At 44.1% G+C, this 26498-nt stretch overlaps 1 protein-coding gene across 2 annotated transcripts in view; it reads left to right on the forward strand.

The window, feature by feature from the left end:
- LOC103746716 (inositol 1,4,5-trisphosphate receptor type 2) overlaps nt 1-26498 on the forward strand; it is a 214359-nt gene that overhangs the window by 44194 nt on the left and 143667 nt on the right. The window contains exons 2-7 of one of the 2 annotated variants that reach the window (XM_008849006.3): nt 12603-12711; nt 13444-13631; nt 18008-18191; nt 19210-19466; nt 22172-22372; nt 25573-25683. In XM_008849006.3, coding sequence (XP_008847228.2) covers nt 12603-12711; nt 13444-13631; nt 18008-18191; nt 19210-19466; nt 22172-22372; nt 25573-25683 — 1050 coding nt within the window. The remainder of the gene's footprint in view (nt 1-12602; nt 12712-13443; nt 13632-18007; nt 18192-19209; nt 19467-22171; nt 22373-25572; nt 25684-26498) is intronic. The other variant, XM_029554025.1, reaches the window with a different exon arrangement.

Consider the following 26498-nt stretch of genomic DNA (forward strand, 5'->3'; position numbering starts at 1 on the left):
TTGTCACACATTGAAACACAGTATTTTAAAAAGAGAACAGTGGCTTTCTATGTTGTTAAACTGACAGATTCACATGTTTGGCATAAGATTGTAGCGTTAGAGCCTCAAGGTAGTTTCTGTGCTTTTTAGTAAGTTGTGAAATCCTATTTCAATAGACACTGTAGCCAGGCTTTGGCTTGGGCTGGACGAGTCCACAGCCAGATAGTGACCAAACTCTGTAAAATTAATGCTGCCTTTTGCTTGACTTCTTTTTTCTACTGTCTTTAAAATTTTTTATTGAGCTTTTGTACATTTCATACAATAGTTCTTAATCGAATTTAGACTTCTGCTCTCATCCATGCCCTCCCAACCCCTTCTGGACATCATGTGTTCCGCCATACATGTTAAGTCCTATCCAGTCAAGCATTTGTACCCAAATGTCCGTCAGTGCAAATTCATCCCCTGGAGTCTAGTCAGCCCATCTAGAGATAGTTGGTAAGGCTACTCTCCCTCACCCAGTAGTGATCAGTCTCTATGTTCTCAGTCTAGGGCTGACCTGCCTCCCATTTCTCTCAGTCCAGTCTGGGACCTTGTCTGATTGAGTTGGCATGGGTCCTGTGCTTGATGCCACCATTGCCACAAGGTCACATGTGCAACCTTCCAGTGTCCTGAAAGCCTCTGCTTCCCTGTTGGCCTCCCCTCGGCCCGAACACCACTGCCACAGGGAACACCACTGCCACAGGGAGACCCGTGGGGGAGGGAGGCCTCGGGCAGCAGTGAGTACTAAAGACCTTCTGGGCGTCAGCTTCAGTGAGACAGCTCGTTTATTTAGGGGAGTTGGAGGGAAGATACAGGATTAGGATGACAGCCAAACCTTTACCTGATAGATGTTCATAGTATGCTTTATTTGCATGTGGCAGGAGGATCCTATCATGTAGAGAGGGGAGGTGGGATTGACTGGCTGTACTGCAATGCCTGATTATCATATGGGAAAACCAGGGGCAGCATTTGCAGGGAACTGTGCCAAAGGTCATGTTCCAAATAAGGTCAGGCATCTGTGCTTGGAGACACTTTCCAAATAAGGTCAGACAGAGAGTAGGAAGCCTCTGCTGAGAAAGGGAGTCCTCCATTTTGAGCCGCGCTGGGAGAGCTGTCTGGACACAGTGGACCGCGACCTTAATGGCAGGGTCCCCCACACTTCCCTGTGTTCATGCACCAGCCCTGACTCTTATAGTCTTTCCACCCCCTCTTCCACAATGGTCCCTGAGCCGTGGGTGGGTGAGGTTTAATACAGGTGTCCTATCAAGGGACACACATCCTTCAGTCTCCTATTTGTTAAAACTTGGCCGGTTGTGCCCTTCTGTGTGTACCACACGTTGTTGTAGACGGAAGCTTCACTGAGAGAGGAGGGATGCATTAGTTTTCTCTCCACCCCTTGTTCCACTGTGTTCCATGAGCTTGCGGTGTAGAGGTTCAACTGTAGATGTGTCACCTAGGACTGGGCATCTCTCAGACGTGTGTTCTCTGTGTCTGACTGTTGTGGGATTCTGTAGTAGCCTCCAGCTGTTGCAAAAGGAAGCTTCTCTGATGAGTGGTGTATGGTATGCTTGTCTGTAAAATGAGGATCCATATTTAGCATATATTAAGACATTTCATTTGTCTAGAGATATGACAGAGATGGGGTTTTCTCTGGGATCTATGTCCTCTCCTGCCATGTGTATTTGGCTGTGTTTACAGTGCCACCCACGGGCTCACTCCCATCTTGAGAGGGCTTTAAGTCCAATTAGACAGCTATTGATCGCCCTCCAGGTGTCAGTGCCACTCCTGCACCAATACAGGTAGCTTGCCATGCCGGCTGTGATGGTTAGGCAGTGCTACCCATGGGCTCACTCCCATCTTGAGAGGGCTTTAAGTCCAATTAGACAGCTTTTGATCGCCCTCCAGGTGTCAGTGCCACTCCTGCACCAATACAGGTAGCTTGCCATGCCGGCTGTGATGGTTAGTAGGCTTTAGGGCTGGACTAAGCCATTGATTGTTTCTCTCCCTTCGCGGTTTGCATATTGCCGTCTAGCATTATGAGGGTTAAACTTCAGATAGAAGGCTTCTATGTCCTTTACCTTCTTATAAAAACTCATAGCAGTTTGGAGCTGGTAGTCCTGGGCATGCCTGTCTTTGTGGCCCCAGGCATTCTGATGTTCATACCTCATCGTTGTGCAAACCTTCCCCAGGATGAAACCCATTTTTTCTTTAGCCATGAAAGAACGTGTTTCAGCAACTGTGTACTTAGAACTTACTGTAGCTAAGGACATAAAGCTTCTCACAGATATAATATCTAGCCCTTAACAGTGAGGCTTGGGTATTGCTATCCATAGGTACCCACACACGAGTCTCAGGACACATAAATACTGTTCTTGAGACCAGAGAGCTAGCACATGGCCCAGGCCAGATCTAAGTCCATTACATTGGTCTCCACGTCATTATCATTACTATTGACATATATGACCTTGTAGCACAGAGAGCTTTCATGAGATGAACACGCAGTTTGAAGACATCACGTGTCTTCAATTCCCAAGACTTTCCTTTAAGTTAGGCTATGTGGAAATCTTCATTTCATAGACTCTACAATGATTTCTCTCCTACCTGAAGAAACTGAATTTATCCTGAAAATTCAGCTTTCTGTTTCTTTTCACGTGTTTGCGTGATCGATGAGTTACACATGTGTTACTTTTCTCGTGGCTTTTTCTGTACAGTCCATTTCTAGTATCTTGGGGGAGGGGTTGAGGTGTCCCTCGCTTATGCACACTAGCGTATGTAGTGGGGTGTATGTGATATGTGTATGTGATGTGTGTGTATGTGTGCATATGGCAGGGTGTGTGGTGTGTGTGTAGGATGTGTATGTAGTGAGGTATGTATATGTGTTGGTATGTGTGTACTGGTAGTGGTAGTGGTGTGTATGTCTGAGTGAGCATATGGTGGGGTGTATATGTGTGTTGGATTGTGTGTATGTGCTGGTATGCATGTGGTATATGTGGGTGTACGTGTGTGTGGTGTGTGTGTGCATGTGTGTGGTGGTGGTGGTGGTGGTAGAGTGTTTGTACATTGGCAGTAGTGGTGTGTGTGTGTCTGTGTGTGGTAGTGGGGTGTGTATGTGGTGGTGGTGGTGGTGGTGGTGTGTGTGTGTGTGTGTGTGTGTGTGTATTCTACCACTGTTTCTGGACAGCTCTCTGGAGCCATGAGCCCCTCCCATGGGCTACCAGGCCATTCTTTCCTAGCTGTACATACAGCCTGAGGCCTGGAGCTCTAGGCCTGCCCCTGCCCCCAAGCAAACAGGAAGTGCCATGAAAGGAAGGAGAGCAGAGGTGGTGGTCTGGCCGCTCTGTGCAGTGTTCTTCAGCCCTGTCACGCTACTGCCCACAGCTGGCCAGTGTGCCATTCTGTACTAAATGACTGTGGAGATAACAGGCGTCCCACGGTTCCAGCCCTCTACAGGTTACACACGGGAGTCTCCCAGATGGGAATCAAATGGCCTGGTGAGGACAGTTAATATGAAACAACAACAACAACCCCAAAACCAGTGCCTCAGACTGGGTGTGACGTGGCGGTGGCGCACACCTTTAATCCCAGCACTCAGGAGGCAGATGCAGGTGGATATTGGTGAGATTGAGGCTAGCCTGGTCTACATACCAAGTTCCAGGCCAGCTGGGCTACAGGGAGACCCTGTCTCAAAAAATAAATAAGTAAATACAAACAATACCTTGTGTCTCTCCTGCATACCCAAAGGCATCCTCTCTGTAGTTCTCTAGTTCTGATATAGGGGAGGCACGTGACAAGTGTCCTGTGGTTAACAAGGACGGGGAGGGAGAGGGGCAGGGAGGGAACAGGAATCTGGAATTGGCTTTTGTGATATATGAACAGACGGTTCTGAAATGTTCCAGTCCTTTCTCTATTCATTTTCCTGTTTGGTTTGTTTTTTGTTGTTTTATCGGACAGAGGCTCCCATGTAGCCCTGGCTGGCCTGGGACTTTGTATGTATGCAGCTCAGGCTGGTCTCCAGGGTGCAGTAACTCTCCTGCCTCTGCCTCTGGAGTGCAGATGTTACGGATGTGTGCTGTCTCGGTCCTTTATTTTCCATACGGCCCTTCAGCAGGATTGTTGCACCGTCCTTGTGTGCTTCAAGATGAACGTGATTGTGCCACTGTGTTGATGGAGACCACACTGCGAACACAGGTCACAGCTCCTATTGAAATGTGGGTTTCCCATCTTTAGAAAGCCAAGAAAAAGCAGCGAAGAAAGAAAATGACTCAGAGACCAGGACACCTGGCAAGCCCGCAGGCACGTCCAGCCTTTTGACAGCACCCTACAGTTGAGCTTCAAAAATTTGTTTAAGGTCATGACTTTATGTTGGGTGACGTTCATGACTGTCTTGAGCAATGGGTTGGACAGACCTGACTGGCAGATGACAAGAGCCAGGCCTCAGTTACTCAAAGAAGCTCTCCACAGATGTGGTTGGTTATAATAATAGTCCCAATATAATTCTGTTAGGCTATCATTGTTAACACCACTTACTGGAAATGAGAAATGTACCTCTCCCTTTCCCCCCAGGAGTTCTAATGAGGAAAATTCCTAATCAGACATACTGTCATTAAGTCAAAAGATTATGGGAATACCAGTCAGTTATCTACTACTGAGGTTGACGTTAAAATAGGACCATGGAGGCTAGAGGCACAAGCCATCTCCTGCATATCTGTCTAAGCTGATTAGTAGCTAATCAGTAATCTTTAAGGGAAAACTCCGGTTAAGCATCTTTAGGTTATAATTTTTTTCTGATTTTGAATCTATAAGTTGAAGGAGGAGGTGTTGAGGGTGCTGGTCACAGCATTCCTTTTTTTTTCTTTAATATCTTGTTAGATCCTTCCTAGTGGAAAGCATTAGTTTACTTTTCCAGGGAGATGGAGACACATTCTCCTTGGGATATCAAGGAGTGCCTTGCCACCATGGTTGTTCTCGTCAATCAAGGCAAACTGTGTTTTGCTTTCTCAGATGGAAGAAAATCTTTAGTGTTTTCTAGGATTAATACATTGTGTTGTCCTTTCTGTTCATGAAAGGTGTAGTTTCTGAGTTGCTCAATTTTAGTTCCTTCGACTCAGCTGTAATGGGGTGTGAAGGAGAAAGATGCTATCTCATCTCTTCACACTGTCAGCGTGACTTCTCTGGCCATGAAGATGTCTTTTTATGGAGATATTTTGCTGTAATTTCAGAAGGTGGTTGCTAGTTATCTTGGATTCATTACAGTTCCCACATCTGGGATGTGTTCACATGGAGATGTTGGCTGGATGCAGTGTCTTGTGGCCTGGAATCACCTCTGACAGGGACAGGGCTGTGGAGGACATTCCTGGCTGGTTGGTCTAACCCAACACAGGCACCTTCTGTAGGAGGCAGGCTGAAGAGGTCACTGTGGACCCCGTGGACCCGAATGCCCAGCATAGCTGGGTGGGATTCTTTTCAAAATGGTTCTGATGCAATTACTTTGGTATTAATTTTCTGTCGTGGCAGTTACAGCTCAGAGACAGTATTTACAAGGCTGGCCCCAGAATTTCTGAAATTCTGCAACTGTTTTATTTGACTTTATGTAATGTGGAGGTGTCTTACAATTAAGCTGGGGCCACCGTGCCCCAAGGGAAACTCACAGGGAGGGTAGACCACCATCAATGCCCCAAGGCAAACTGTGGCTTGACACTTCCCTCTGATCTCACAGATCACAACTTGAGAAATGACATTAACAGTCGGCAGAACTTGTAATGTACCAGTCTTGAAGTTATCCATTCAGTTTTTAAAAAATGTTTTGGATTGATTTTTTTTTTCATTCTGTGTATATGAGTATGTTTTGTCTGCCTGTATGTAAGTGTGCCACATGTGTGCAGTGCCCATAGAGGCCAGAAAAGGGCATCAGGTCCCCTGGAATTGGAGTATGGATGGTTGGTAGTCGCCATGTGGGTGCTGGGACCTGAACCTGAGTCCTCTACAAGAGCAGTCAGTGCTCTTAACGGGTGAGCTATCTCTCCACCCCAAGTTTTCCAATTTAATGTACTTGAATATGATATTATAAGAACTATAGAGTCCAGTTTGTACCCTCAAATGTCCTTCAATGTGGGTCCATCCGCTGGAGCTTGGTTAAGCTTCTAGGCGTCACATCATTAAAAGAGACTGACTTTCCCTGTCCCAGCAACTATTAGTTGCAATAGTTCCTGTAATAGCAGGTTGGGGCTTCCCACTTCCCCACGTCTATGTCGGGATCTTGTCTGGTTTGAGCTCGCACGGGAGCTGTGCAAGCTGTCACCATTGCTGGGAGTTCTTGTGAGTAACTTCGTGGCCGTCTGGAAGACTGTTTCCTGTGCTCACCCACCACCTCTAGCTCTTACAATCCTTCCGCCCCCTCTTCCACAGTGATCCCTGAGACTTGGGAGACAGAAGTTTGGTCTGGGTGTCCTTCCTGTTCAGGGATAAGCACTCTGCAGTCTCTTAATCACTATGTGTTGGCCAGTTGTGGGTGTCTGCGTCAGTGATCACCATCTGCTGCATGACGAAGCTTCTCTGGTGAGAGTTGAGAAATTCGTTAATTGTGATAGGCATTTCTTCCCCTAGATGTGGGAAGTTTTCTTTATGAATTTATTAAAAATATTTTCTATGCCTTTAACCTGTGCTGCTGCTTCTCCTTTCACACCCGTGGTTTGTAGATTTGGTCTTTACAGTGTCCCAGAGATCTTGCTTATTCCTTTCTTTCCTGGGTTATTTAGATTTGATATTTTCTTTGAATGAGTCATTTCCCCACACGTAGTGGTTTGAACGAGAACGCCCTCCATAGGCTCCGAGTACTTGGACATTTGGTTCTCCAGTTCATGGTAGTGTTTGGGGAGGGTCATGGCACCTTTAGAAGGGGTGGCCATGCTGGAGGCCACAGTTTGTCACGGGGCGGACTTTGAGAGTTCTTAAGCCTCACCGCATGCCCAGTTTTGCCCTGCTTCCTGTGCCTGCTTGAAGATGTGAAGGCTCAGCTTTCTGCTGCAACCGCCACCTGCCACCATGCCTTTCCCATCACTGTGGCTCTCCCTCTGGAGCCATAAGCCAAATAAGCTCTTTCTTCTATAAGTGGCCTTAGTCAGGGTGTTTTACCACAGTACCAGGAACGTAACTAACACACCAAGCTTGTCCTCCAGGTCTTGACACTCTCTGTTCCGTGTCCTCTCCTCCCTCTTCACTTTTTTTCTGCTGAGCTTTTGGTTTGATGTCATGAGTTTTTTATTTCATGCTTTATTTCTGTTTGGCTTTTCTTCAGGGATTCTATCTCTTTTTAAAATATTTTGTTTATTGTTTTTATTTTGTTTTTCTTGTATGAGTATGTAAGCGCACCCATGTCATGCAATGCCCAGGAAGGTCAGAAGAGGGCGTTGGATGCCCTAGAACTGGAGTTACAGATAGTGGATGCTGGGAACCGAACCTGGGTCCTCTGTAAGAGCAGCCTGCATTCTTAATTGCTGAGCCACTCTCCAGTCCCTAGAGAGTCTCTTTATTGAATTCTAATTTCGTATTTTAATTGTTTTAGTTGTTTCATTCAACTGTTTCTGTTTTCACATTCCTTATTCAGTTTTTTATTCATGTCCTTGAGTTCCCTGAGCTTGTTTAGAATTGCTATTTAGAAACCATTGTCTGTCCGTCCATTAGACTGTCCTCGGGAAACATGGTAGGTTAATTTCTGTAGTAGACATATTACTTTGATTATTCATGGTGTTTGTATTTTTTATGAGGCCTAGGCACCTGGTCTTGTGTGGTCTGCGTGGCACCTACTCTTGGTATGAGTAAGTGATCTCGTCCTTGGCGAATGTTTGTTTGTGACTTTGGTTGCTGTTTCTCCAGCTTGTCAGGGCTTCATGTTCAGTTTGGGGGCCACTTTCTGTTGCCGTGCCAATGAGGTGAAAGCGGGGGTCTCTGTTCACCTTGAGACAGGTGCAGCTTTTGAGCTGAAATTTCAATATTGACTCCACATGGCCCTGGATCACCAGGGTGCTGCTGGCTGGAGGCTGTGAGGTGAACAGGTTGGCTGATAAGTTAGGCTCAGGGAGCTTAGAGGTTTGGGGCACACAGAGCTGATGTGATGGGGTGCAGGGAAATCTCAGGACCACAGGTCTGAGAGTGGAGATGGTGGAGGGAGCACATCCCACCAAGTCTGGAGGAGTGTGCAGATCTGGGGTGGGAAATGATCCCCGTGACCAAAGGAAGTCTGAGAGCTAAGATGGTGGGGTGCCAGGGTGTCTCAGGAATGGGAGCTCAGGACCGCAGGGCTGGGGAGGGGAAGGATCAGGTTTTCCATTCTTAAATAAGGAGGACATGTGACGCAACACATTTACCTCCTTGATTACACTTAAGCTAGTCTTAGCTGAAAACTATGCTGTTTGAAAACAAGGTAGACTTGTTTCTGCTTTGACAGTGACACGTGCTTTGTGTGACGTTAGGAAGTATGTTTTATATAGTGACACGTGCTTTGTGTGATGTTAGGAAGCATGTTTTATACCGTGACACGTGCTTTGTGTGACGTTAGGAAGCATGTTTTCTACAGTGACACGATACCGTGACACGTGCTTTGTGTGATGTTAGGAAGCATGTTTTCTACAGTGACACGTGCTTTGTGTGATGTTAGGAAGCATGTTTTATACAGTGACACGTGCTTTGTGTGACGTTAGGAAGTATGTTTTATACAGTGACACGTGCTTTGTGTGACGTTAGGGTTATGTTTTATACAGTGACACGTGCTTTGTGTGACGTTAGGAAGTATGTTTTATACAGTGACATGTGCTTTGTGTGACGTTAGGAAGTATGTTTTATACCGTGACACGTGCTTTGTGTGACGTTAGGAAGTATGTTTTATACAGTGACACGTGCTTTGTGTGATGTTTAGGAAGCATGTTGTATACAGTGACACGTGCTTTGTGTGACATTAGGAAGCATGTTTTATACTGTGACACGTGCTTTGGGCTGACTTTGCTATATTCATTGGCAATGCTAGAACTCCAGGGACTAACAGTGGAAAATCAGGATTTTCAAATAGTTTATCATTTATTATTTGTTCCCATTTTTCACTTTTATTGGAAGTTTTGATATAAACTAAGAAAATGCACAAAAGTGCAACATTCTAAGCTGTTCCGTGGTCTGGAGGCTGTTAGTCCTGTGAGCCCCTTCACGCCTTCTGTGGGCTCTTAGACCTGAGCTCTGCATGACCTTGACTACTGAGAAATCACTAAAACCCTATAGGAGTGGTCATGATTATCGTTTCACTTGACAGTTGAGGGCTGAGGACCAGGGTGGTGAGGTAGCTTGTGTAAGATTCCCTGGTTGGTATAAGGCATGATGGGAGGATTTGAACCCAGCACTGTGGTTCGTGAGTTAAAAGTGGAGGAATCGGAAGTCCCATCGTCCCCCTTGCCTTTCTGACATTCTGATTTCATTAGGAGGCTTCTCACCAGTGTAGACCTTATGAGGCCAAATAGATCTTGAGATTGGGCTTTACCTGCCTGACGAGAATTTTAAAATATTGCAAGATATGATGGGTATTTTGGGGTCATGCAATTCTACTCTATGGGCTTTTAAAACTATTCTTTTCGTAAGAGGATTTTTTTTTTTGGTCTTTGTTTTTTAAACAGAAGTATAGGGTTAAAAGCTTTTATATTTATTTTTTTATTTTTAAATTTATTTTTATTTTTTACTTTGTTTATGTCAGTGTTATGCCTGCATGTGTGTAAATGCACCCATGTCATACAGTGACCTCGGCCTGCATGTGTGTAAATGCACCCGTGTCATCCAGTGCCCTCGGACGACAGAAGAGGGTGTCAGATCCCTTGGAACTGAAGTTGTAGATGGTTGTTAGCCGTCATGTGGGTGCTGGGATTCAAACCCGGTTTTTCTGCTAGAACAGCCAGTGTTCTTAACCACTGAGCCATCTCTCCAGCCCCTTATTTTGGTTTTCTGAGACAGGGTCGCATTCTATAGCTTAGATGGCCTGGAACTCATCCTGTAGCCCATGCTAGCCTTAAATTCATGGTAATTCTCCTGCATCAGTCCTCTAAGTGCTGGGATTGTGGGTATGAGTCACCATGCCTGGCTCTTCTCTGTTTTCTTTCTCTTCATCCTCCTCCTCCTCCTCCTCCCTCTTCTCCCCCTCCTCTTCCTCCTCTTCCTCCTCCTCCATTTCCAAAGAGTATTGAGAGGAAATATGTTTAAGGGAGAAGGAATATTCCATTCTGAAAAACTGAGTTTGCTGTGCCAGTAGACAAACTGTGGACAGAGAGGAAGAAATCTAAGTGGAAACAGGTTGAGGAGCTTGGGAGAGCGAGGTAGAAGCTGGAGGAGGCTGAGTGGGCTGCCAGATCTGCAGAAGTGATTGCACGATGGGAGGGGAGAAGGGGGTGCAGCTGAGGGGATGGGAAAGGCCAACCAGGGCACCCAGGGCAAGCCCTTAGACACTGGAGATTGAATAACCAAAGGACTAGAGAGAGACCAGACGGGAGCCAGGTGTCACAGCACTGGGGAGGAGTGGGTGGGGAGCAGAGCTGAAGGTATGTGGAAAGGGCCTGGGGTTGCAGGCAGAGGCTGAAGCCCTTGCTCAACCACTTGTGAGCTGTGAGCCTCAGCTGGTTCACAAGCACTCTCCTTTCTTGCAAGACAGGGTAATACCTCGAGTTGTCCTAACTGAAACAGTTGGAGCAGGTATTCTCCCAATAGTGCTTTGAATTCATTCTTTCCAATAAAAAACACACAGCAGGGAAGCTTTGCTGTCATTACTTATATTTCTTTGTTTTCATTTTTATTTTATGTGTATGAGTGTTTTGCCTGCATGTGTGTTGGTGCCATGATGTGTACACAGTGCCCACAGAGGGCATCAGATCCTTTGGAATTAGAGTTAAGGACAGGTGTTAGCTGCCATGTAGGTGCTGGGAACTAAACCTGGGTCCTATGCAAGAGCAGCCAGTGCTCTTAACCACTGAACCGTCTCTACCCATTTATGTTTCTTATATGTGTACAAGGAATTATATTGCAAAATGTGTTTTTTACTTTTCAATTTAATTTTTAGCATAGAAAATAATGGTTTCCATTGTAACATTTTCAGTTATTTAAAGATTAATTATTTTATTTGTGTGTGTGTGTGCCTGTGTGAGTTTATGTACACCACGTGCATGTATGTGCCCACTGAAGGCAGAAGAAAGCGCTGATCCCCTTCAGTTAGACATGAGTGTAAGCCACTTGATGTGGATAGGGAGCCCAATTTGGGGCCTCTGCAAGAACAGCACACACTCAGCTACTGACCCATCTCACCAGCCTCTCATGACAGTTTCATACACAGATGATATTCTACCTTGTTCGTGTCCCCCAAACTACTCTCTCCGTATATCTGCTGCTCCCTCTAACAGCTCCTCTGTTCATGCCCCATGTGTGTGTGTGTATTCTGTAAATAAAAGAGGTATTTCTCTCCTACCACCTCTTTTGTTAACTTCCCTCCTCTCCTTTTAGACCATTTCTCCTCCTCGTCTGTAGTAAGAAGTTGAAGGGTTAGCGTTTTTTAAATCATTTGATTCATGAAAAGTATGCTGCCTTTTGCCTATTCTCTTATGAAAAAAACCTCTCAGAATCTGAATATAATTCACTCTGTCTTTCAAGTTGAATAGTTTAAGCACCTGCTGTGTACCCAGCTTCTTTTTCGTCATCCATCCTGAGACTCTGTTGTGCAGTTCTTAGGCTGTTTGGTAATCTGACTTTCTCTAGGCACGACTAGATATTCTCATCAACACCAGAACTTCCAGTTTTTATAGCATCTGTGATTTTTCTAGTATATTCCACTGAAAATACTACATTTTATATTTTATTTCTGTGAGAAGCAAACTTACTATTTTTTTATTACATTTAATTATTTTGGGGGGCCGTGCATGTGGAAGTCAGAGGACAGCTGTGGGAGTAGATTCTCTCCTACCATGAGGGGCTCAGGAATCAAATTCAGGTTATCAGGCTTAGCCACAAGCATCTTTACCCACGGAGCCATCTCAGTGGCTCACAAACTTTTCAAATCATTGTATTTAGGTTTGATTAACATATAGAGCACTGTATGTATTTAACATATTTTTGCTTTTATTTATTTATGGGTGTGTATGTGTGCACACTGTAACTCACATGTGGAGGTGAGAAACCAGCTGGAGAGAGTGAGTTCTCTCCTTTCATCATGTGGATTCTGGGGCCGAACTCTGGTCCTCAGCCTTGGGAGCAAGTACTTTTACCTGCTGAGCCAACTCTCCAGCCACCCCTCCCCCAAGTTATATATACATGTAAACATATAAAATGTGTGCAACTTTATGAGTGTGGAGATAAGGAGACAGTTCTATGATGAGATCCTCATCTTCACATCCACCTTCTTTACTTATTAGTGGTAAAATTACTGTTTTTATTGGGACACATTCATGTTTTTTCCCCAGAAAATACTATTTGGAATAAAATTAATTTTTTCATGTTTTGACCTCATTTAATATGTTGACTTCTTTACTTCTGTTAGAAAAACATTATGATAGTTTTCTCATCCTTTTTATTAGGGTCGCACATTACGAAAAATACTCTTGAACCGGTACCTCAAAGGCGATTACGGGGTCGGCATGAATGGACACCTAGTGGGAACCCACTCCAAGACTTCGCAAGGAGGAGGTGAGGCTGTTCCCGATTCTCCTGCTCAGGATTCGTGACGTACTATGTGGGTGTTCTGCCAGTGTTTTACTTCTGTGACACAAGTAGAAAATATTCACTTAAAAAGCACCAGTAAGAATCCTTTATGTGATTTGGAGTCATGAAGCAATGGGTTTAAACATTGCAATTAATTTTGCCTTGTGACTTTGGAAGAAGACTTTGTTACAGCTTTTTGATATGCACATTCAGGACATATGGCTAGTTTTCTTTTTCTGGATTATAAAATTTAGTAACTGAACTACAGGTGTCAGATGTTTAATTAAAATTCCCATTTTTAATAAATATTTTATAAGTTTAACTCATGTTTCTATTATACTTAGGCGTGTAGAGGGAGAAAAAGTTTCAATGGTAAATACTGTTATGTTGAAGAATTTGAAAACATTTTATGCTGTTTAAAACAGTGTCTGTAGGGGCTGGAGAGGTGGCCCAGCAGTTAAGAGTACCGACTGCTCTTACAGAGGACCCAGGTTTGGTTCCCAGAGCCTGCATGGAGGCTAACAACCATCCGTAACTCCAGTTCTAGGGGATCTGACACCCTCTTTTGGCTTCTGCAGGCATTGTATGTACTTGGTGCCCATACAGACGCACGCACGCACACACACACACACACACACACACACACACACACTAAAAAAGCCCTGAAGGCCAGTGTCTGCAGTGGAGGTTTATTCACAGATTCTCCCCTCACCACAGCAGGCTTCTCTGGACAGGACTCAGACAAGACGGGAATTTCAGTGTCCGATATCCAGTGTCTGTTGGACAAAGAAGGCGCCTCCGAACTTGTCATTGATGTCATCGTGAACACCAAAAACGACAGGATCTTCTCCGAAGGCATCTTGCTGGGCATTGCCCTGCTCGAAGGAGGAAACACACAAACCCAGGTTCTTCTCTGTCTCTCACAGACATTTGTTCTTTGCATGTCTTACTCACTTGGCATAGAAATGGGGGACATAATGCTTTTCTTCTGGTTTCTCATTGGTGAATCATATTCTACTTGTGAATTTATTTGATTTGCTGTAGAACTTGCAGGGCTTCCCCATTATTTTATAGGCAGAATGTCTTTAGAATCCCTGCCCTGCACTGTGGCAGGAATCCCTCTGCAGTGAGTGTTGTGCTGCTGTGCACACCAAGGATCCGACCACCACATCTAGCCAGCACTCATGACCGTCTGGGACTCCCTCCAGGCTTTCCAAGTGTATTAATCAGGGTTTTCAAAAGGAAATTCCATATATAGATATGATCAAGTTTGTATAGTGGGATTTGTTAGTTGGCTTACAGAATAGCGTCCAAGTAATCCAACAATGGCTGTGCCACACTGGACAGACTGAGAATCGGAATTGGGTACTTGCTCAGTCCATGAGGCTGGATGTCTCAACCTGGAGCTGAAGGCCTGGAGGATTCCTGGATTCTGCTGGTCTCTAGTCTATGTTGGAAACTGAAGAAGCTGGTTCTAATATTGGCAGATGAATGCCATAGCAACAAGATAGATAAACTGTATCTGGTGATAGTGGAGGCAAACAGACACAAAGCAAAACCTCCTTTTATATGGGCTGATGTCAGAAGATGCTGCCTACATTTAGGGTGGGTCTTCCAGCTTCAAAGAATCCAATCAAGAAAGTCCCTCACATTTTAGTTAGTTCCAGATCCAGTAGAGCTGACAACCAAGGTCAGCCATCACACCTAGGTTCTTCCACAGCTGAAGGCCCAGTCTAAGCCTGCGTCTGAGCCCTGGGAACCAATACCAGACAGCACTCACTCCTCTCCTGGCTCACCGATGGGTAACTGGCACAGGACCAGGCCCCCTTATAGCAAGCTGAAGTCATACCTAATTCAAATCTGGGTATTTTGCTTTAAATAGCTATCAAAGATATTCAACAATAGGAACTTCACCGTAGGACAGACACCTCTAATAGCTGTGGGCTTTAGGAACAAAGGCCTCAGGACAGCAAAGCGCACCAACATGCACTGATGGTATTTCTTAGTGAGAATAGCCATGTTGAAAGCCCCCAGGACAGTTATGCATGCATTCCTCTGATGGGCACTGAGAGAGGTGATGGAGGGACTTGAGGGAGTTCTCTGGGAAACTGATGTCTTTTTTCACCTGTCAATTGGGGCTTTCCAAAGAAATTGTGTCAGAAGCTGTGTAGGATTAGCTATGGACTTACTCAGAGGGTAGAGTGGAGGATTTCTCCTTTGTCTCACGTAGTCCAGGCTGGCCTTGAACATGACATCTCTAGAAATGATTAGGACTACAGTACCTCCTAGATTTCTGTTTTTAGACCACTGAGGTCATCCCGCAGACCATCCTTCATCCCTCCTAGCATGTGGTTACCGATTGTGTCCTCACTTGGGCGGAGGAGAGCTGCAGGAGATCTGAGTCTCCACTTTGAAGTTCCCACCCATTGCTCCTTAGATCCATCTTTCAGTCTTATTTGCCTGATATTTCTGTGGATTGGTCACTAGCAAAATTCTGTTTTTCTGGAGCCTTTTCTGCTGGATCTCAGGATGCCATCTTTGCCAGCTTCTCTGCCTGCCTCTTTCCACCTCCCCTAGGCCTCCTGTGAGGGTTCTGCTTCCTCTGACTGACTCTTGAATCCTGGCACCTCCCAGGCTCCTTCAGACTCTTCTGTGATTGTTCCTAAACCTACTCTTTTCCATTTTGACTTCCACCCTGAGCTGCTTGTTCTAAACTCCATCAGGGAAGTCCTAGATGCTCCATCTATCTGGCTGTCTGCTAGAAATCTTTAGTGGCAGTATCTCACAAATACCTTACACATGATGTACCTGACCAGAATGTACTGTGGTTCCCCACACGCCCACTCGCCCCTCTGTTTCTGGCACTGTGCCTGTTCGGTTGTCTGACCAGAAATTAAAAGTCAGCCTTGACCTTGACTCCTCCTTTCCTGATAGCCCTTCATGACCGTGCGAGGTGATTCTTCCCTTTCCCATCTCTGGTTTCCATACACTGCTTTCAGTCCCCTACAAATCTCCTCTTTTAGCTCTTACTGGCATGAGACCAGAAGTCCAGGTTGTATCCTGTTCCAGCTCGGCCCCTCTCCAGACACCACGACCCCTTCTTGAATGATATTTTCTCCAGACTACGTTATGTCCCTGTTTCAGATCTCTCACCTGCCCAGTAAAGCCGGACACTCTACTGGAGCCCGTGAAATCCTTCATGACTGAAGCTTTTCAATTCTCCATCCTGCCTCTCCCATTCCATGTTCCCCTCCGTTGCCCCTGTACACCAGCTAAACCCTTTCCAGTCCATCAAGGCCATTACTGTCATGCTGTTCCCCTCTGTGAGGAGTCAGCTCAGTGGCCTTCCTCTTTGGTCCCATCCCACTGGGCAGCACTGACCGCTGCCTGTCCTTGCTGTGATGTGCACAGCCTCAGTAGCATTTTCCCCATTACCCTTTGTGGCTTCTGAAAGAAACCTTAGCACTTCCTCTGACTCTGTGCAGCTCCGTAAGGTACTTTCCCAAACATAAAACAGATCTTTAGAGAGAGAGATGCTATGCCTCTGATTAGCCTATGAAAGACACTTTTGGATGTCACCAAGTTGCTGTTCTGTATTGTAGAGCGTTGGTCATTAAAAGGTTTCATTTATATAGATAATCTAGTTCCAGTCTGCAGCACACAAGTTATGCAATCCTAGGCAAATCCCTCTCCTTCACACACAGCATCTCCTAATTTGTTAATCTACAAAATGTATATGGAACAAGAGCACTCTACTTATCACACCACTGGGCTGAAAATATTCATGATATGATAGGTGTAAAAGGACCCATAAATTGTAAAGCTTGGTCTTAACGGAGTCACAGCATTCCTGTGACTTCCTCCGTAACACGTCAGATCCTCCCTTCACCTTCCAGTCACACTAGAGGAAAAAGGTTAGAACTTAACTAACAGCTTAATTTATGGGACCATCTAGGTCTGTGGATGCTGCATTTATCCTTCAAGCCGTCAGAACCATCCTGCCTGCTTCATTGTGGTTGTCATGGCTACTGTGGCTCTTTTGACCTGCCTCTGTAAGAGGTTGCTAGCCCTCTGCTTAGGAACATCCTCTTAGGGATATGAAGCCTACCTCAAGGTCTGTGTAGACCTTGCATGTGTAGGAAATGGAACAGGTATCACTTCGAGGCCTGACACCATTGGAATCTTGTCTAGCGTCTCCGGCCGATGGGTCCTGGCTACAGGCACTCCTTTAGGAAAGCATTTCTCGAAGAGTCAATCTCCCAAACTTGCCTGATCAGATTTTCTTATTTGGGGATATGGCCAGTTTAGCTTGATCTTATAGTCATGTGGGTTTGAGAGTTTTTTTCACACTGTCTGTAACCTGTATAAAACTTTCATTAGAGAAATGTTATCTTTATTGATTTTTACTATCTTTCACTTATATGTACATTTTTATATTATAATCTTACTCTTGATAGCTTAAAATTTCCCCACCCACTTTAAATTATGTCTCCTCTGGAGTATATCACCTCTCCTGTGACAGCTTCTGGATTCTTCAGTAAGGTTTGGGTCAGGGTTAAACTTAGGGTTAGTGTTAGGGATAGATTTAAGTTTACGTTTAAGTTTCGGATTAGGGTTAGTTTCAGTGTTAGGTTTAGGGTTAGGTGTAGTGTAAACATGAGATTTAGGGTTAAATTTAGAGTTAGGGTTAGAGTTAGGATTAGGGTTAGGTTACATTATTGTTAGGGTTAGGCTTACGCTTAGAGCTAAGAACAGGGTTAGTTTTAGAATTAGAGTTAGGGTTAGTTTCAGTGTTGTTGATTCAGTGCATGATTTTGTAATACTATGAGACTCAAAGAGTTATTTCCGTTCACCAACTTACGGGAGAAGGACTGTGTTTGCTCTCTCTTTTTGTTTTATCCCTAGCAATAGCATAGGACCTGACACATAGTAGGCTTTCATTAGATATGTTGATTCAGTGCATGATTTTGTAATACTATGAGACTCAAAGAGTTATTTCCGTTCACCAACTTACGGTAATCTTTTACAATTTAAAAAACGTACTTATGGGAAGGGTATATCAAGTAGTACATAACGTGTTAGATTTTAACAGAAATTACCAAGTAAATACTAGCTAATATTAGTACCTATCACATGGTACAAGAGGCCAAAAGGCCATGCGTTTGTGAAATGACACATTAAGTGTATGATTTTATGTGTAATGCCTGTGTTTATTTCAAGCACAAAACCCCATTTTTCCTCCCCGTAGGTACTGATATCTTAAACCATTCTCTTCTTGTAGTATTCCTTCTACCAACAGTTACACGAGCAAAAAAAGTCAGAAAAATTCTTCAAAGTTCTCTATGATCGAATGAAGGCTGCTCAGAAGGAGATCAGATCCACAGTGACGGTTCACACCACAGACTTAGGGAGCAAGAAGAGAGAAGAGGGCAGTGACCTCGTGCCGTCTGGGCCTCGGGTGAGAGGTAAGGAGTCACCTGGGTGTGGGGACAGTTGAGGGAGAGAAGGTGATGGGGCATTGGTACTGCACATCTTTGTCATCTTCTCTATTGAGATTTAATCATCCCTAATGTGTTTCTGAGTGTGGACTTCCATCTATATAGAGTTTGATCCTGGTCCTGACCCTAAAACAGTCCTGCAGGACCAATCCCAAATGAAGCTTAATTGGTGTGAAATAACCAGCAAGATGAGACATACTTGATTTCATTGTGCTGGCGGAAAAGAAACCAAACCCAAGTGAGCGTGGACATTTGACTTTGAGGACAGAATTTATAGAGTATTTTTTTGTATTTGAGATAACCCAATTACCTGCTAGTTAAACACAAGTCATGGAGATGTTAGCGTTTTGACATTTGTCAAGTTTGTTTTCCTATGAGATGTGTGGAAACTCAGATGACTGTGCACACACCTGTGTGTCTTTCTTGACATATACCGTTTTATGTGTTTGTGTGTGTGTGTGTGTGCACGCGCATGTGTGCATGCATGTGGGCGTGCGTGTTTCTGTGTGTGTGCGCATGTGTGTGTGTGTTTGCGTGTGTGTACGTGTGTGTGTCTGCCATGTGTGTGGGTGTCCATAGAGACCAGAAAAGGGCATCAGATTCCCTGGAGCTGGAGTTACAGGAGGTTATGAGCGCCCCAATATGGGTGCTAGGAACTGAACTCAGTCCTTTGGCAAAGCTGCAAGCACTCTTAACCGCTGAGCCATCTCTCTAGCCCTTTGCCATATACCTGTGAGTTCATTTATGCATGTGTGCACCATGTCTTTGTGATATGTTTATATATCAGAAAATTCTGAAATTGACGAAGCATTCAGACCTTTTCTAATGAAAGGATGCAAATGTTAACTTTTTAGCTGTCGTCTCACATCCTCCTTAGGAAATTGTTGTCCCTCTTTTTAATGCAGCTGCTGGAAAATCTGAGTCGTTGTTCTCTTTAGCCCAAGGAAATTAGTTCAGAAACATAACAGCAGTACTTGATTTTCAGTGAGAGACTCAACGCTGCATTTGAAGGAGGGGGTGAAAGGGCAGTTAACAGAGGCGTCTTCAGCAACGTCCAAAGCGTACTGTGTGTATAGAAGAGAAATGGACCCAGAAATAGACATGATGTGCCCGGGACCAGAAGCAGGAAGCACGGAGGAAAAATCCGCAGAGGAAGTGACCATGAGTCCTGCCATCACAATCATGCGGCCCATCCTAAGGTTTCTCCAGTTACTTTGTGAGAATCACAACCGGGAGCTGCAGGTATTTCCTCTGCTGTGTGGAAGTTGAGAATGTAGCCTGTGGTTGTGAGCAATTAAATTCAGACTGAATTAAATTCTCCTCTCTGTGGAGAACAGGCGAAATCACCAACAAAGGCCCTGTGGAAATGGGAGGGAAGCTTTTTATTTGCTTGTTTTTAAAAATACTTCCTTTATTATTTTTATTTTAAGTGTATAAATGTGTTGCCTGCCTGTGTGTAAGTGCATCTGTGTCGTGCAATGCCCGCAGAGGTCAGAAGAGGGCGTTGGATCCCCTGGAACTGGAGTTACAGACAGTTGTTAGCCCCCATGTGGGTGCTGGGAACTGAACCCAGGGTCTCTGCAAGAGCAGCCAGTGCTCTAACCACTGAGCATCTCACCAGCTCCTGGGAGGAAGGTTTTTATCAGTAAGAAAATGAGAGGATGCTTTCATTGTGCATGAAAAACATCAAATTCACATACCTCCATTCTGTGCGTCCACAGCTCGAATCTTTTTGGCCCCTGTGGCCGCCATTGATGCCCAGTGCTGTGGTGTTTGTTCAGGGAGCCCACACTTGTCTCTCACCGTTTTAGACTCAGGCGTTTTCATCGTTCCCAGTTTATTTTTATTAGCAAAGATGTTGAATGTATTTTATGTCTTTATTAGGACAAAGTGGTTTTTGTTGTGTGTTTGTTTATAACAGTGAAAATCGCTTTGCAAATGAATGTTGTCCATTACTACCTTTATGGCCCTGACCGCTCTGTCAGACAGATGAGCTAGGGGTGCCTTGGGATTTTGGCCACATCTTTTGCATAGTTTGTACACGTTTCTTATGCTACCATGACAAAGCCACATGGAAGGAGAAAGCCTTGATTGACTTGAATGCTGGTGAGTGAGGATTCTGACTTGAAGAGTTTCCTTCTGGCAGGCTACTTCCCAGAAGGACACACCTCACCGTGCCAGCCCCCACCGTGCAGTTAGCTGGCATACTTGGTGAAAAGATTTTATTAAGGAATTATACTGAAACTGGCTATGGTTTTTGCAGTGGGATCGTCTGGAAACTGGCTCCAAGCTGGCTTTTTCACCCTGAGCAGCAAGTTTCCCATGTCTGTAAGAGCGCCTGTCCACACAGAGGACAGCAAAGTATTTGCTACTGTGTCCAGAATGCAAGGCTTCTGAAGGGCAGGAGATGATAGTAGGCTCAGATGTAGGGCCACTGAGGCTCAGGAACAAATGACCGGGAGCCATGACTCTTGTGGACTAGCCCGCTACTGCTTAGATGGAGTGTGGGCTGGAAAAGTCTAGAAATTTTCCTTCCAGAGGCAGGAGACAAGGGTGTACGTGTATGTACCTGTTCTAACCCATCCGCTGACCATCCAGGAAACAGGGAAACAGTGCATAATAGATAATACAGCACTGTGTTGTATGATTTACTCATGAGCATGTCGTTCAAATAATGTAGAAAGTCCTACTTTCACAATAGTTTTGTTTTAATGTGAACAAATATTAAAAGTAGAAAGTCCTACTTTCACAATAGTTTTGTTTTAATGTGAACAAATATTAAAAATAAATTCAAATAAACTCAATTGATATATGTAAGTACATTAAGATAAGATTTAAAATCCTCTCTTTCTTTATTCTGTCTCTAGCCCCAGTCCCTAAAGGAAGTGGACTATTAACAGGTTGCGCCCTCTAGAAATTTTTGTGCACATATTAACGTATTGGTGGGTGCACAGCAACCTGTTAAAAAAGTCAATGTACGTCATGTAATACCTTTTTGCTTCTTTTGTTATCAGTGTAACTTGTCGCTAAGTTACTGTGTGTGTGTGTGTGTGTGTATGTGTGTGTGTGTGTGCGTGTGTAAGTCCTGCCTTGTGTATTTTTGCAAAATTCCAATATCTGAGATGTGGATAGTCACTGAACCTGTCACGTTGCCATGGAATAAGGTTCCAATATCTGCTCTAGCTCTTTTTGCGGTACAAGTTGGCATACGGTGACTCTTATGTACGTATACACATAGCTTTGAGTTGTTGGTAGAAGTGGAATTGTTTACTGAAAACCTTAATGATGCTTCCAAGTTCCTGTCTACTGTGGCTTTCTAACCAATGAGCAGAAACATCCAGTGCCTGCAGGGGATTGCTTGTTTGAAATTTTGATTGTTTCTCCTCCAGAGACATTTGTTTTCTCTCACTTTTTCCGTCATCATCTTTGTCCTCCATTTACAGATTTAAAGTAACGGTCTTGAGCAGAGTATATTATGACTTCTTCTGAGACAGATGCTTATGCTAAAACCAAAGGGCCCCTCCCATTTAAGAGAAATTTATTGTGTCAACATTTAAAAATTTTATTACTTTTAAAATTAATTTTAAAAATTAGGTGGAAAAAATAATGGGTTTCATTTTGACGTTTCATACATATATACCACCTGTCTTCCTAGTCCCTGCCGTCCGTTACCCTCACCACTCCTCACTGGCTCACTCCTCCCCACAAGTAGTTCCTGTTTCTTATAAGCACCAAATTCCTTATAAGCACCAAATTCCAATGGGGGATCTTACTGAGCTACTCACACAGACACAGACACACACACAGACACACAGACACGCACACACACACACACAGACACAGACACGCACAGACACAGACACACACACACACACACACACACACAACTGAAAATGATTAGCTCAGGTTTTTTTCAATCCTTCAGTTATATTTTCTTTTGCTCCCAGAACTTTCTGAGGAATCAAAACAACAAAACAAATTACAACCTCGTCTGTGAGACCCTTCAGTTTTTGGACTGCATCTGTGGAAGTACCACGGGTGGGCTGGGTCTCCTGGGACTCTACATCAACGAGAAGAACGTATCTCTAGTCAACCAGACCCTGGAGAGCTTGACCGAGTACTGCCAGGGCCCATGCCATGAAAACCAGGTAACGGGGACTTCAGCGCTGTGTGCAACCCCAGCCGCAATTGGCACAGTGCACAGGCTGGGCGTGGAGCCAGGCTTTGTCTACCTGTGAAAGAGCTTTCATCTTGCGTTTTCCCTTTCTACAAAGCCTGAATTGTAGACTAGCGAGTACTGTGCCATATTTTTAATTCCATTGTCAACGAATTCGCATGAAAATATTTAAGATAAAAATCAGTTTACTGAAAAATAGGGTAAAAATGTATTTCTTCCCCAAGGCTCAGCTTTCCTTTAGTGAGTCTTGCAGGATCTCTGGAGTGTGCTTGCCTTGGCTTTGAGTCCACTGCCACATAGAGGGTGTATGATCTCCAGTACGTGAACACTAAGCCTATGCAGTAGGATTTCCTGCTCCCATTTTGCTGATAAGTAGGTTCTGACTCAGGTTAGGTGCCTCAGAGTGCCACAGTTTGCAAGTGGTAGAGCCATTCTTAAAACTCAGGACTAGAACTCACCATGTAGACCAGGCTGGCCTTGATCTCACAGAGATCCCCCTGCCTCAGCCTCCTGAGTGCTGGGATTACAGACGTGTGCCACCACTGGTGCCTGGTATAAAACTGAGAACTCTCATTCCCAGCCCAAAGAGCATACTCTTTGGAGGCTGGTACATGTGCAGGAGACACAGCATTCAGCTCTGCCTTCTAGAGTGCTCATCTCTGATTCCTTTGCTTGGCTCTCAGGACACGTTGTGGGAGAAGACAGAACACTTTGGGGAGTCAAGGGAGAAAATGCCACCCTGACATGTTGACAAATGTTCAACATCCATGAATGGTTGTAGAGTTACCAGCACAGGCACGGTGCACCCTGGGAGAAAGAATCTTTAAGTCCTGAACATTTCCGGATATAAAATTTTAAGACACAATTGAAAGTAAACATTGATCGTTGCTGTAGAAAGCAAATACAAGAAAATTAATTGCAAATTATGATATATCCACACACATATAGTATCCCTCTGCACACGTCTGAACACATACATGCGGTATACATACATCTGTAGGCCCATATACTAGAAATATAATTTATTATAAGGGCTTTTTTTTTTCTTTTCTCTGTGACGTGTCTATGACACACTGAAAGAATTTGTGGATTTTTTTCTCTCTTTATTTTTTGAGATTATATTTTAGTTTTCTAGAGAATTGATATGAGACGACCTTAACTGTTGATTTAAATTTAAGGCAAAGTATACATATTCAGAGGTTTGAGTTTGCTGATAAAACTCTATCAATAATAGAAAATAGCTACATTATATATCTCTTTTCCTGTTTTGCTAGTTCATGGAAAGTCTGTCACACTGTTCCCCATTTTGTGGTATTAGAATGAAATTGAGTTTTAAAAGAAATTTAATAAAACCAATAATAAAATAGATAATTCCCCATGCTCTAAGACTGCATGGAAGGAAAGGCGATTTTTAAATAGAGTCTGGAAATGATTTGCAGATCGATTCCCTTGGAGTTCGACAACTATTTTAATGAGCAGAAAAGACTCAGGAAATATTTCAGAAATCGATGGAACCACATTTCCTCTCCGGAAATGTCCTTGTGTGAAGGAAACACAAGGCCAAGCTAAGCAGTCATGTGGGCTTGTTTGACCGTCTCTTGTGTAGCTCACCGGGTTTCAATTTCTCAGACTGTCACAGTACACACAGTACATAAATGTGGCCTCGAGCTGCTGATTTTAAGTTCGATAAAAGGAGAGACCTCTCCGTTAAAAACATGCAGATTCATCCCTGGGGATATGTATTAGTTACTTCTCTGTTGCTGTGATAAACACCAGGACCAAAGGTAACTTAGAGAAGAAAGTTCATTTTGGCTTACAGTTCCAGAGGGGGCCGTCCATAATTGCAGGGGAGGCATGGCCAAGCTCTGCCAGAGCAGGAAGCTGAAAGATCACATCTTCAACAGCAAAGGGAAGCAGAACAAACTGGAATTGGGGGAGGCAGGAAACGCAGCCGGCTCTCAGGATGTACCTCCTCCAGCATGGCTGCACCTCTTAGAAGTTCCATAACTTCCCCAACTGGGGACCAAGTATTTAAATCCTCAGTCTACAGGAGACATTCTCATTCAAACCACCACATTCCACTCCCTGGCCCCATAGGCATGTGGTCATATCATAATGCAAAATGCATTTAGTTCAGTTTCAAAGTCCCCACAGTCTTTAACAGTTCAGCACTACTCAAAAGCCCAGTGTTTCTTCCAAGACTTAGGGAAATCCCTTTAACTGTGACCTCCCTTGTTAAAAAAAAAAAAAAAAAAAGTAAGTACTTCCAATGTACAGTGGCACAGAAGATGTAGGATATTTCCAATTTTTCTCCAGTCAAGATCTGGCTATATATCACCCAAGTTCAAGAATCCTGCTGAACTTTTCCCTCAGTCACCTTTATTGACAGTGGGCCCCAAACTTCAGGAACCCCCCCCACCTCTTCAGTCTTTGCTGCCCAGCACATGCAGCCACTCCTGGATCACCAATAAGTTGATGGACTTCATGAGCTTTGTAAAATTCACTTACAGTTCTCCCTTTTTTGTGTTCTTATAGGCTAGGTTATACCGTAAAAATCTCAGTTTAGCTGGGTGTGGTGGCGCACGCCTGTAGTCCCAGCACTTGGGAGGCAGAGGCAGGTGGATCTCTGTGAGTTCAAGGCCAGCCTGGTCTACATAGTGAGTTCCAGGACAGCTGGGGCTACAGGGAGACCCTGCTTCAAAAAGACCAAAAAAAGAAAAAAAAAAAATCTCAGTTTTAAGGAGTTTCTGCAAGTCTCCCCTGAACATGTTGACTTGGAAGGATTTTAGTTTTCCCAGTTGTTGAAATATTGCAGTTCTTCCTGTTACTAGATAGGTACTTTGCCTGGTGAGTAAGTGCTCTGTGTTCAGGAGCATTTACAAATACCAGTCAGTTAATAGACCCTGCACAAAAGAGCAAGTCAAATGCTCTAAGTGTGTTATTTTATTTTATTTTTTGAGACAGGGTCTCACGATGTAGTTAGTCCTGGCTGACTTGGAACTCACTATGTAGATCAGGCTGACCTCAAACTCACAGAGATCCACTTGCCTCTGCCTCCTGAGTGCTAGGATTAAAGGCGTGTGCCACCACACCCACCATTTTATGCTTTATTACTTCTCATGTTGTTAAGTTGTAAACAGAATGCCATTTCAGAAATATTTCCTTTTCTAGACCTGTATCGCTACACATGAATCGAACGGTATTGACATCATCATTGCTTTGATTGTGAACGACATCAACCCTCTTGGCAAATACCGGATGGAACTGGTGCTGCAGCTGAAGGTAGTGTGGCCATCCCTCTCTGTCACCCTAGCCTGGTCAGTGAACTCTAGGCCAATGAAAGTCTCTACCTCAGAACATAAGGTGGCCAGTGTGCTTGAGGAGTGACAGTCGAGTTGTCCTCTGCCTCCACAGGCACCTGCGCACGTATCCAGCCCCCCCCACCACCAAAAACAAAATCAATCCTGTGGTTCCCTTCCCTTTCTCTGTAAAGCTAAGCTGATCCAGTATCATAGAAAATTAAGTTGAACTCTGTACAGATAAAGTGACCCAGGAGAATTTGAAAGGCTATTTTTAATACCATGAATTATACCCATGTCCTACTCGTGTGAAGATTATGTTAGCGCTTAGTAAGCAGACTCCTTTAACAGAAGAGACGAATTTGTGTTTTTACGCTTTTATTTGTGTGAGCTCTGAGTCTCCCATCACCTTAGGATGAGGTGACCCTTACCGGCCTCATCCCTGTGCGCTTTGCTTTGGTTAGCGAGCCTAGCCGGGCAGATCCGACAGTCAGCTTAATTGAAGGCACAAAGGATTTTCCACTTTACTTGAAATGTATCTGCAACCATAATTCATAAAGACACAGATACAAAGGTCTCCATCTTTGCTATTTGAACTCCTTCATTTATCTAAAGACTATACCTTTAAATGTCATTTGTCAATAATACAACCCAGTGGGGAAGGTAATAAATAGCTTATCAATTTAACACAAGGTATAGGCTTACAAATTACTTACAAATCCAGATCTATGCAAAAAAATTAAATACCCAATTCAACAGCACAAAAATACTAGGTATTCAAATCAAATACATTTAAAA

Source organism: Nannospalax galili, unplaced genomic scaffold (genome assembly GCF_000622305.1).
Source record: "Nannospalax galili isolate Female #2095 unplaced genomic scaffold, S.galili_v1.0 scaffold103, whole genome shotgun sequence".
Classification (NCBI taxonomy): domain Eukaryota; kingdom Metazoa; phylum Chordata; class Mammalia; order Rodentia; family Spalacidae; genus Nannospalax; species Nannospalax galili.